We start from the raw sequence: 12,053 nt of genomic DNA, 5'->3' as shown, positions 1-12,053 counted from the left end.
GCTCTGAAGAAATCACACTCCAAGGCAACACCAAGAGAGATAAAGTTTTGTTACATGCTCATTTGCCAGATCCTACATTACCACTGTCATTTTCGAGTGGGTAGCTGTCAATCTCTAGTATGCAGCAAGATAATACCAGACTTTTGACAGACAGAGTCTACATTTAAGTTCTAAAATAATCTGCAAGAGTTTTATATAGACAAACTATGAAAAGAAAATGAGTAAAAGATGTATCTGTATCTAAGTGCTTTAAAGAAAACGTAGGATGCCAAAGCTCTTCTCCCCCACTCTCATGTATTGTACCACACACAAGATGTGTTATTTTTGGATTATTTCTGGTGCACTGACTGAAGAGAATACCCACAAGTCACGTATGCAACTATTCCACAGGCAACCTAGCTGTATGATTGCTTCCACACCCTCTTTTTTCCTTTCCTCCTTTCTACTTCCTATTCTTTTATTCTACCAGCTCCTTCACTAATGCAGAAGGCATACAAGGCAGGTAGCGTCTTTCACAGCCTTCAAAGCAGGTATGGTATTTTTATGAGCATGTAGAGGGTTCAACACTTTCACAGCTTCTGTCTAGATAATCCTACCACCTGACCACTGCTTGCAGCTGGAATGCCGCAACGACCAGAGAGCAAAACAGACCTGAGATGTGCTTCTGTATGTTTAGTTTATGTACCTCGGCTCACAGATGATACAGAGCAAGCACCAAGACTTCCACCTGGTAAAGGCAGTTGAGACAGCATGGAAAACACACAGTTCAACACAATCCTGCACCTGGTTCCCTAGGGCAGCAATGCCCAACCTTAGTCTCAGCGCAGCCAAAAGAGATTTGGGATGGCACTACCACTAGGGGATTACACAGCTTTTAAAGTAGATCTAATGCTCTTAGCATCCTGAAAAGATGACAGTAATACAAAAGGGAAATAACATCTGTAGTCTTAGGCAAACTCCTCAGCAAACTTCAGCAGAAGCATTGGGAAATATTTCAATGGAAGCCTTCCAGAAAGGGCACTGCCCATCTGCACCCTTGTGACATTAAGCACCATGCAACTCACAGCTTCTGTGACCTGCAGTCACAGAGCAGCATCTCGCTGGCTCAGACCTTCAACAACTGCAACCTACCATTTGTACCTTACAAGTAATACACCATATCAAACCAGAAGTCATCCTGTTTTGTCTGTGTTCTACATAGGATGAAAGAGACATCTTGACCCCGCAAATAATAACATCCAGGTCATGCACAGGTTGCTTGGCCTAGTACACTCCTCTCCTAGTGACACTAAGCATACATATCAATGTGGGAGAGGTCTACATGCACCTACACTGGAGAACCCAAGAAAATCACTGGTGATCTGAATGGTACACACTGCAGCATAGACAGGAAACAGAGTAAAGAGATGAAGAAGAGAAAATCAACTTTATTAAAACCCTTTCCAGTCATGAAGAAGGTAGTAAGCAGGTGGTCAGAGCCTACAAGGATAAGGCCTTGCTCCCCTCATCCCAGCTGACACACACTCCCTTTTCTTTCCCTCTGTGCCAAGACTTGCGCCAAACCTCCCCACCGCATTTCCTGCCATGGGCACACCAGCTCACCTGGCCTGTGCAGCACCACACAAGTCCCATTTCCCCACTGACCCTCTGGCTAGCTGCCTCAGAGCCACTCTCCAGCTCATCCCAAACCTTCTCCAGCCTCATCCCCTCACAGGCCACCTCTTCCCTGTCACCACACCAGGAACACACACACTGCTCCATCCACAGCCCTCATGCACCTGCCAGCTCAAGCCTCTGCCCTCACTATGGCCATCCTCACCACCATCTCCAGTCAACCACCACCAAGCACCTTTCTTCCTCACCCTGCAAGCCAACCTGCCATACAAAGCACCTCAAAGAGGCACTGCCACCTGCACCCAGATCCTCTACAAACCCTTTCCATCCCCTCAACACAGAAGCACCCCCAAACTCCAGTCTCTGCATATCCTCCAGCTTTCCTTCACCTAAAGGGCCCCTCAAACCTCAGGCGGGCCCCCAAAGCCTCTGCCTCTTCCTTGAGCCCCAAGAGCCCAGGCACCCCACTCCCACTCCTGCCCCTGCCAGCCCAGCCTGACCCCCTACCCCAAAGGCCACGTCCCTCACCACGGAGGGTACAGACCCCTGCGCTGCCCCTCAGGCGTTCAGGCCCCTCACAGCCTGCATCCCCCTGCCTCACAGACACAACCCCCCAACACGGAGCGAGCCCAGACCCCCCACAGGCAGCCCCCCTAGAGCAGCCCCTACCTGGGCAGGCTCCACGCTGGCAGGCAGCCCCTCGGGCAGGGCCTGGAACAGCAGCAAGGCCATGGCGGCGCGGAGCCTCCTCGCCATCCCCCCCACCCCCCGCTCCCCGCCTCCCCAGCCGGACTGCGGCCCGGGACGGGAGCCGAGGGGGCACCCCGCTCCCCGGCCCGCCCCACCCGGCCGCCTATTGGATGGGCGGTGCGCCGCTCGGCTTGCTATTGGCTGAGCGAGCTGTCGCTTATGAGCAGAACCGGGAGAGGCGGGGCCTGCGTACCGGGAGCTGCCATCTTGAGTGTGGCGCACCGGGGAGGGAGTCTGGGGTGGGGGCGCGCTGCCATATTGTGAGTGGCGGAACTGCCTGGAGGCGGATTGGGGGGTTGCCCCTTGGCCCTGCACCCTCAGTGCAAGCACCTCCAGGAACAGATCTGAGCACTGCAAAAAGGTGGCTCACAAGCCTGCTACAGCACCCTGACACCCCAATGGCAGCCAGACACTCATCCTCCATTCACCTGGCCACATCTGGCTACCATGGTCCCTGCTCGGCCTCCCCTCCAGTGCACACATAGAGCCCCAGACCCAAGCAGCCCATCTGGATATGGGAGTTTGACGTGGAGAGGGTGCTAAAATGATAGCAGCAGCATGGGGCTGGACTGGAGGTGCCTGGCAGGCAACCATATGTTGGTGTCAGCTTGGTCCAGAGACAGCAGCAGCATGGAGAAGCATCCCACCATGGTCAAGTCCCAGCATGTCCCCACACTGCAGTCCCTTGCCCAGGCTTGCACACCTGGGAGGGGACACAGGCATTTGGGGTTAATTGACAGCTCAGGGGAGACAGCCCGTGTTTCTGGGGCAGTGGCAGAGGCTTTCTACACCTCCACTCCCTGCACATCAGGCTGCCTCCACAGGGATCAGGCAGATGAGGCTTATCAGATGCTCAGATAACAGGTTAAGAAAAGCCAAAACAAAAGTAATGGGCTTAGCAGCTTATCTCCCACCCTGGCATGTTCCAGTCAGAGCAGTGCTTGGGGCACACCTAACCCCACTGGTTCAGCTCACCCGCCTGGGCTGGCACGGGCTGTCGGGTGTTAACCCATTGCACATGCACCCTGCTGATCCTCCCTCCATAGGCAGCCAGTTCACCAGCCTTTGGGTGAGGAGCAGCCAGCCAAGCCTGCCTGCTGCGGCTGCTGAGGCTCCAGAGGAACCCCTCAGCCTCCCATGGCTCTGCTGCAGCCCAGTGTCTTCAGTCTGGTTATCATCTGAAGGGGGGTTATAAACATGACATTTCAGCCATGAACAGTTATTAAAGAAGCTTTATTCCTGTTCCCAGCTAGCCCCACAATTAGAGGCACAGCTGGGAGAAGGCATGAATTCAATGGGAGCGCAGAACCAGCCTGGAACAGGTGTGACTCATCACTGGAGAGCAATTAATGCTTGCAGCTCTTCCCAAACAGGGGTGAGTCCGGCTCTGACTCCTGGCAATGAGGTTTCCTTTGTACTGCAGCAGTGGGAGATGGAGGCAGGCTGGTAGAGCCACCCTTGGAAGCACAGGGACTTGGTGGCTGCAGCGTGGCTGTGACCCCTCTGCTCCCTAAGGAGACCAAGGCATGCTGGGGAGTTGCTGTGGTTTTAGGGAGTACAGGAAGGCACTGCTGCAGCAACCATCTCCTGACACCAGGGCAACATGAGCTGTTGAGATGACTTAAAACCTCAGGAGAGATGGGAGCTACAACCTAGAAACCTACAAACCCCACTGAGCTAAGCTGTCAGCTGGCATAAATCCATGTCGATCTGAAGAGGGAATCCACTGCTATAAGCTCGGGGGGGTGAAGTCAGGTTTGAGGATGGCTTGAATATCCTTCAAGCCCAGAGCAACCCAATTCCTCTGTCCAAAGCAACACCCAGCACCATGCCCTGCTCCCCAGGGTGGGGGATGAGCTGGTGTGAGATGGCAGTAGTTCTTCAGAGGATCCCTCTGCTCCATTGCCCCTCTGGTATGGCTGGGGACAGCAATAATGCTAAGGCTTTCCCACTGTGGTCCCAGGATGCTGCCCTGGCATCACTGGCTGCAGAGCCCTGTCGGGACTCACTTGCTGCAAATGCAGGAAGGGTCAACAGCAAGAGCATGGCTGTGATGTGCAGGGAGGGGCAGTTTTAAAGCATTACTGTGCTCCCTAGTGTGTGAGAGGCACCCTGGACCCGAGTGCAGCCCAGGCTGCTACAGGTGCATTCCTGAAAGTGCTCAAAGCACTTTTGGGTGTACAGTTAAGGAGAGCAAAGATGTCTGCTTGTGGCTTCTTCCCACTTGCAACAGGAGTGACATCTGTTACATTTCATGTGCTTATCTATTATTTTAATTGTGCATTAACAAGAGATCTAGTAATGCCCAGGGAACAGATACACAAGTTTTAACACGTTTTCCTACTTTCTGCTGACCTATTAATTATTTCAGAGCTCTTATACAACTTTCTAGCTGTAACTACATGTGGTTGCAGACATTATCCTCTGCCTGTTGCAGCTTGGGCAGAGGCAAACCTGTTGTAGATACAGCTTGGCCTTTCAAGAAGTACATTTTGGGTTTGGCTGCTCTGTTTGTAGGAGTGGAGTGCTTAATGCCATAAAGCCCTTTTGCTGAAGACCCTGTGTCTCCACATGGAAATCTGACAGGTATCCCTGGCTGAAGGGATGACCATGGGGCTCTCCAAGTAGCCACACCAGACAGCTGATTAGAAATACCTTTATCCTGCCAAGGGATGCTCACCAGCAAGAAGAGAGCCTGGATGCAGCTGGTTGAGGGCAGGGACTTTAGCCCAGGACTAGGACTAAACTCTGGGTCTCCTTCTTCCGAAACATAGGCTGCAGCAAACTTAAGCTGCTCTTCTTTGGGGTGGGAGAGGCCTTGTGGCAGACCCAAGTTAGCATCACTGCAAACACTGCCTGGCCAAGGAGACAAAGAGCATCCACAGGTGTAGGGTCAGGCAGTGACATCCCTTGATACCCCCAGTGGGATGAGTCACCATGAGCACAGCACTATCACCTTCCTTTGTCACTTGCCTCAGGACTATCTGCAACCCCAAGAACATCTCTGGGGAGTCTGCATGGGATGCCTAAGGGTTTCAGGGCTCATGTCAGCTCTTGCAGAGCCTCATGGCTCTTCCTCCTTCTCCTGGCCCCTGTGCCCTCATCCTGGTGGGTGGTCAGTCACAGCACCTACACCCTTCCCTTTCAAGGCAGGCATGAGACCCATGTGCCAGCCCTGCCCAGGGAACCAGCCAGAAGCAGAGCCCACAGCTGCTTTTAAAATTTAATTACTCAACCCTCCTCTCTGCCATTTTCAGTGCTGCCACTCAGAGTCTGAGTTAATGCCTTGCCAGCCTTGTAACTCTTGTGTCTGCTTCCCCCTGCCCAAGGCAGGCCAGAGTCAACTGTCCCCCAAAGCTGCAGATCCTTGGTCCTACTGTAGAGACAGTGAGATCTGGGACAAGGGTGATGGCTGGCTCTTGTGCTCAGAGGAATGGGTAGATTGCAAAAATTAGAGCTTAAAAAAACAAGTGTTTCTCTCCTGGATTGTGGCAACGCAAAGCGAATTAAAACCTGAACCTGAGAATAAGGAAGGCATGGTCCAAGCATTGGTCCCTCGACTTCAGGATGCTCCCTGTGCAGAGGGGAGAGGTCCCTCTTGGTAAAAGGCCACTGTGGTGGTGTAAGGCAGCAATGTGGTTTGGTTCCCGGTGCAATGGCAGAGCACCTGCTTTTGGAGGTAGGACTGCACTCTGGGCACCAGGGGAGAGCCTGACGCCTCACACGGCTGAGCCATGAGGCTCACACAGACACAAGGCTGGGGTAGTGGAAGGCACTGGAAGTGCAGCCATCACCCAAAGGAACATGGGGAGGCAAGCACATGGCTCGCAGCAATGGGGGAAGGCTCAGGACAAGCCAGAGTGCTGCAAGCTGGGAGCACAGAGCCAGATCCTGCCCCTCTGCAGGGAGGAGGCACCAGGGTGCTGGGCTGGGGCAGGGGTGCAGATCTGGCTGGACTGTGCCTCTGAGCCCTGCTCAAGGAATGTGTGGCTGGTGGTGGCAGGAGGCTACCAGGAGAGGTGCAATGGCTCCTGAGGTAGTCTCCATTCACAGACCCTTGTTAAAGTAGACGTATGGCACTTTGTCCCCATGCTTGGTCACGATGCTGTCACGCAGCTCCAGCTCAAGGTTGGACAATGCAAGGGAGCTGTGGGGAGAATGGATAGACATTTAGACCTGTCATCCTCCTCCATGGCCATTAGGCAGGTCACCTTCCCTCCCCAGGGATATGCAAGGTCCCCTGCAGTCCCTGGGATCTTGCAGGCTCACATTAAGACCCACCAACCATTCCTGGCACCCATCACGCCCAATGCTGGGGGGCAGAGAGCTGCCCATGAGCCTGGGGGGTCCCCAATGCTCCCAGCACAGAGCTTGCAAAGCAGAGGAGGCACATGCTCCACTGCTGCCCAGGACTCCAGTGTATACATTCAGGTGCATGCAGGGGAGCATTGTGCTCCTCCTGGGATGGGCAGAGAAGACTTAGGGGAGGAGGAAGTTTCCCAAGGTCCCATGCAGGAGGTGGAAGCAGTGGGACAGGTACCATCTCTGAGGGAACAGGGCGCAGGCTGCTGGCACCATGAACAGGAGGCTGTGGGACAGAGAGGAGATGAGGGTTAGTTTTGTGGACTGCAGGCCATTTGCCCCCTGGCCACAGGAATCTCAGCCCAAGAGGTGCTGACTCCAGATAACTGTGGAAAGCCCAGGCTGAAAGGCAAGCAGCTGTGCAATCCCTTGCTGGGAAGGAGGTCTTTTCTCAAGCACCCCTTGGAGCCGTGCTCCAGGCACCCACAGGCATTCAAGCAGTGAGATACTTACAAGCCCCCACTGACAAGCACCTGCAGAGGCCCATGGAGAACTCGGATTCGCTGCAAGAGAAGAGCTGGGATTGAGTTCCTGGCTTTGCCATGATCCCTGCTCACAGGGTAGGGAGACTTCTCCCCTCAAAGGGGCTGAATGCCCAATACCTCTAGGGTTCCACCAACCTTGCCACCCTTCCACAGACTCTCCCAAGAGACATCTGGTGTACTGGTGACTTGAACAGAGGGAAAAGCAAGCCAGGGTCTACAACCCCCCATTTCATCCCTAGCATCTCAGTGGCACCACAGGACCCACTGGCAAACTATGGCAGGAGAAACACAGGCTTACCTGCATGAAGGGGTATTTCTCCAGTCGCTCCATGATGATGGGTAAGATAACTAGGTGCAGAGAGAAAAGGTCAGGGCACCCCTGCAAGCCAACCCCAAAGGGCTGCCCCAGCAACACCAACCTGCATGCCATGGCAGCAGCTAGTTGTGCTGGGAGCCACTGGGTGCTCATAGCAGGGACCTGGCACAGCACCCCTATCCCTTTATCCATCCATTCCCCAGGCAGCATGCTCCTCATGCTCCCATACTTTCTGCCAGGCTTCTGGCATGGCAAGGATTTTGCTGAGAGCAGGGGAGGGTGAAGTGGCTGGTCCTGGGGGAGTCCCCAGTCCAACCCCCACTCCCCTGCTCTGCACTCACTCATGCCTGGTGCTGCCATGGTGATCCTGGAGATCACAACCTGCGCGATGCCCTTCACTGCTGCCCTCTGCAAGCAAAAGCAGCAGGTGAGCCCCTGCCGTGCCATACCCCAACCTGGACCCTCATCCCCAGGCTCACCCTGGAGTGCCCAAGCTCGTTGTTGTCTTGGTCTGTCACTGTGACCCCGTTGATGATCTCCCTGGAGGAGATAGGCAGAAGTGAGTGGGAACTGGGATCAATGCGCATGAGAACACAGCAGTGGGGTGAGGGGATACCAAGGGGGTCCCAGCAACCCCACGGCCCCCAGCCCTGGTCCCAGGGTGTGACGTTCCACCAGTCCGGGGCATCACAGTCCCCAGCCCAGACGATGCTGCCCTCTTCAGGGCATGGCTGCAAACTGGGTCTGGCCACTCAGGGGACAGACCTGCCTGGGACCCATAGCCCAGCCAGGGGACAGTTCCCCCACAGCACCACAGCTCCCCAGACTGTCACCAGTGGGGGACACCAAGCAGCAGACACAGGTCTCCACATGGGCCCCATCTAGGGGGTCCCAGTGCATGGACTGAGGACTGGGGCTTTCCCATGACCACATGCAGAAGACCTTTGGGTCTGACATATTCTAGGCCAGAACCCAGAACAGTTATCCTCAGCCCAAAATCCCACTCCTGCTCCAGGCAGAGGCTGAGACACCCCACCCAGCACCTTCACCAGAGACCTGGCACCCTGAATGTGCAATACCCTAGCCTGGCTTCCATCCTCTCACCTCCAGAAGCAGCTAGGTCCCCCAAGCGCCCCAGCCACGCGTGGCACTTACTGTTGCCGCATCATGGGGATATTAACGCAGTTGGCAGCAGCCACGGCCACGAAGGGGACCCAACGGGCCAGCAAAGGGGGTGCTCGCTGTGGGAGACAGGCTGGTGTCAGTGCAGGAGGGCAGGATGCAGCCAGCTCCCCTATCCATCCTGGCATACCTTTGTGTAGAGGTTGAGTCCCACCGCGGTGGCCAGGGCTGTACCAGTGGCTGTCACATAAGCCACCCCAATTTGCCTGGACAGTGATTTCCAAAGAAGGGAGAGAATAAAAACACCAACTCTGACTCAATCCTGTTCCTTCAGTGTCCAAGACTGGGCACAGGGATCTTTATGAAGCATGAAGGGGGTCCCAACACAGAAGGTGCCCATCCTGTGTGGGGGCACACTTACTTCAGTGAGATGGGGCAGGCAGCATTGCGATTTGTGTAGTTGACGAAGGCGTTGAAGGACTGGTTCACCCACTGCCAGAAAACCACAGCAGGCACCGTCCTGCAGAGGGAAAGGACCAGGAGAGCACCTGAGGGCTGTCAGGGATACCTGACCTGGCAGGAGGGCAGCCAAGATGCCTTCAATACCCTTGTCGTGGTGTTTCCTAAAGGAAACTGAGGCACTGCAGCAAAGCCACGAGCTATTGGCAGAGCTGGAAAATGATCCCAGGAGTCCTGTCTGCCACAGGGCTTTGGGGAGCAAAGGAAGGGCCCAGACCTATGGGGTGCTCAGCCAGGGCCGGCAGCCATCCTGCTGAGCTCAGATAAGCCTTTGTCAAAAGGAGTGGCACAGAGGGGGCATATGGGGACAGAGCCAGCTCTGGGGGTAACGATGATGTCTGGGATCCTCCTGGTGTTTCAGAGACACTGAGGAGGAGACACGGGGAGATGTGGGTCTGAGCAAGCTTTGGGATGCATGAGGGTGGACGTGGGCTGGGAAGAGGGTTGCCAATCAGCACTAGGAGAACTGGATCACACCAGCGACTGTCAAACCAGTCCAGCAAACAGGGGTGGGATGGGGATCCACTGGTGAAGGCAGTGGCTGTCCCACACAGCCTCCTTGCTGGGGACAGGATTGCTCACCCCCACAGCAGCCATTTCAGAAGGGAAACACTGGGAGCTGTTGGCATGGGCTGGGGCCACTGGAGCAGCTTGGCCTAGGGGCACATTTGGTCCTCATTTTTGAGGGCTGTTATGATCCATGGAGTGAGAGCAGCAGCCATGCAGGGCTTGGCCATGTTAATCATTACAGGGGCTTCAGGAAGAGCTGAGCTGAGGTGAAGTGGGGCTATTCCCAGCCATGCCGGGAGCTGGGAGGACTCATGATACTTCCACCACAGGCTGCACAACAGGGACAGGGCGCAGGAACACAGGTCTTGGCCACAGGACACAGGTAGGCACAGCAGCCATGGGCATGGCTCAAGCACCAGCCAGGCCCAGAGGAGGCCATGCCTGGACTATAGGGGACCTCTCGAGGGGCTGTGGGCTGTCAGGGATGTCCCCTGCCCGGCATCCCCAATAGCTCACCGGTAGAACTGGAGCATGCAGCCGGTGAGGGCCATGCCCCCTGGCACCTGGAAGGACATCCTCCCAACAAGGTTCATCTTCTCACCGCTGTCAGGGTGGAAGGCTGAGTCGTACAGCTTCTTGGCGTACAGCAGCTGCTCCAGGCTGCTTCCTGGTGGCACCAGCCCAGTCCTGCAAGCCCAGAAACCATCAGGGAGGAACTAAGCAGACCCAACAGCACCTTGCATCACTGGGGCACAGAGCCCCAGGGCACCAAACATGAAAGGCAGAGAAATATCTATGAGGGAAGCTTGCCCCAGCTTGAGACTCCCGAGAGAAGGCTGGGAAACTACCGCAAAATCAGCTCTAATGGATATTATGTCCCAGTACATGCACTGGGGAATGATAGCTTCCATCCCTGTGTAGCCCTGCAGGGTGGTCACGTATGGCCATGGGGATGGTACCTGCCCTGCTGTACCCCTGCTCCTCACCTGCAGGCTTCCACCAGAGTCTTGGCCCGGTCCAGCTCCTTCTCCGGCACTAGCACGGTCCGTGGGTCGGTGATGTTGAGGAAGTGCTTCAGGCGCCCCATGAAGGTGCTCTGGTCCCAGCGCGGGGCGTCGATGTTGAAGTCATGGGGGATGGTGGCCATCTTGGTGTGGATCTGGGCAGCGGGAGAAGGCAGCTCGGGAGGATGCTGCCTGCCCACTGAATGCAGGCCTGCCACGGCCCCAGGGGTGGTTAACTGGGCAAGAGCTATGGCAGGTTTATATTTAACAGAAGAGTTGGACTTTCAGCAGCCTTGAGCCCAGAAACCTCCTGCCCCCTGCTGCAATAAAGCTGCTCTTTCGCATGCCAACCTGCCTGTTTGGGGTCCCTTCCTTGAGCTCCCAAACACTGCCTGCACACACTTGTGGCTCTACACTGCACAGCCCCACCAACATCCCCTGGGGCACCGCATTGCACCCTCCTGTGGCGCTGGCACTGCATTACACTGTGTGTTCTCCAACACAGACGGCGCACCTCTACAACACTGTTGTGCTCTCCCACAGACCACTGCACTGCATCACACTGCACTCCACATGGTCTGTAGTGCTGCACAGTGCCCTCACAAAACTACAGCGCTAGGCCTGACCCATGGCATGGCAGTGCACTGCATTGCATTACACTACATAGCACTGCATGGCAACACACTACATTAGATTGCACTACATGAAATTACATGGCACTGCACTGCATTAGATTACATGGCACTGCACAGCAGTACACATTACACTGCACTGCATTACATTACATGGCACTGCACAGCAGCACACTACATTACACTGCACTGCATTAGATTACATGGCACTGCATGCCAGTACACTACATTACACTGCACTGCATTAGATTACATGGCACTGCATGCCAGTACACTACATTACACTGCACTGCATTACATTACATGGCACTGCACAGCAGTACACTACATTACACTGCACTGCATTACATTACATGGTACTGCACAGCAGTACACTACATTATACTGCACTGCACTGCATTACATGGCACTGCACAGCAGTACACTACATTACACTGTACTGCATTACATTACATGGCACTGCACAGCAGTACACTACATTACACTGCATTACATGGCACTGCATGGCAGTACACATTGCACTGCACTACGCTGCCCACCCGCGTCCCACGTGGCCCTACCTGCAGACCCCTCACGCGCCGTCTCCTGCCCACGTGGCACGCACCTGCCCCCCGGCTCCCGCCGCGTGGCCGTCTGCAGCCAATCACAGAGCCCAGAGAGGGCGCCCCCACCTCCCCTCCGGCAGGGTTGTCACTTGCGCGCATGCGCTGTCTTGGAGGGGGCGGGGTTTTAGCTGTGG

General features: G+C 55.3%; 2 protein-coding genes across 8 annotated transcripts in view; both read right to left on the bottom strand.

The window, feature by feature from the left end:
• Positions 1 to 2,389, bottom strand: part of WBP1L (WW domain binding protein 1 like) — a 60,824-nt gene extending 58,435 nt beyond the window's left edge. Inside the window, exon 1 of the mRNA XM_013130430.3 lies at positions 2,284 to 2,389. Coding sequence (XP_012985884.2) covers positions 2,284 to 2,370 — 87 coding nt within the window. The 5' untranslated portion in view covers positions 2,371 to 2,389. The remainder of the gene's footprint in view (positions 1 to 2,283) is intronic.
• Positions 2,390 to 3,601: 1,212 nt separating this feature from the next.
• On the bottom strand, positions 3,602 to 12,004 carry SFXN2 (sideroflexin 2). Of its 7 annotated transcripts, none has more exons than XM_034062086.1 (12): positions 11,919 to 12,004; positions 10,665 to 10,837; positions 10,195 to 10,365; positions 9,071 to 9,169; positions 8,840 to 8,915; positions 8,683 to 8,768; positions 8,007 to 8,067; positions 7,869 to 7,935; positions 7,510 to 7,559; positions 7,180 to 7,229; positions 6,905 to 6,952; positions 3,602 to 6,511 (listed from the first exon to the last, which is right to left on the bottom strand). In XM_034062086.1, exons 2-12 carry the CDS (start codon positions 10,823 to 10,825, stop codon positions 6,412 to 6,414), a joined length of 969 nt encoding a protein of 322 aa, XP_033917977.1. In that variant the 5' UTR covers positions 10,826 to 10,837; positions 11,919 to 12,004; the 3' UTR covers positions 3,602 to 6,411. The 7 variants fall into 7 exon arrangements, with proteins under 7 accessions (XP_033917977.1, XP_005154609.2, XP_033917978.1 ...); XM_005154552.3 differs by having other exon boundaries at positions 11,875 to 11,998; XM_034062087.1 differs by lacking the exon at positions 11,919 to 12,004 and adding an exon at positions 11,034 to 11,082.
• Between the last annotated feature and the right edge of the window lie 49 nt (positions 12,005 to 12,053).

Source organism: Melopsittacus undulatus, chromosome 4 (assembly GCF_012275295.1).
Source record: "Melopsittacus undulatus isolate bMelUnd1 chromosome 4, bMelUnd1.mat.Z, whole genome shotgun sequence".
Taxonomy (NCBI): Eukaryota; Metazoa; Chordata; class Aves; order Psittaciformes; family Psittaculidae; genus Melopsittacus; species Melopsittacus undulatus.
Note: the sequence above shows the minus strand (reverse complement) of the source record. Positions and strands in the feature narration are given on the sequence as shown.

Excerpts from the sequence above, each read along its gene's own strand:
- SFXN2 (XM_034062086.1), bottom strand. The coding sequence starts at position 10,825 with ATGGCCACCATCCCCCATGACTTCAACATCGACGCCCCGCGCTGGGAC. Across the intron at positions 10,366-10,664 it reads ACTCTGGTGGAAGCCTGCAG|GACTGGGCTGGTGCCACCAG; the intron begins GTGAGGAGCAGG and ends CTGGGCTTGCAG. Across the intron at positions 8,769-8,839 it reads GACTCAACCTCTACACAAAG|CGAGCACCCCCTTTGCTGGC; the intron begins GTATGCCAGGAT and ends TGTCTCCCACAG.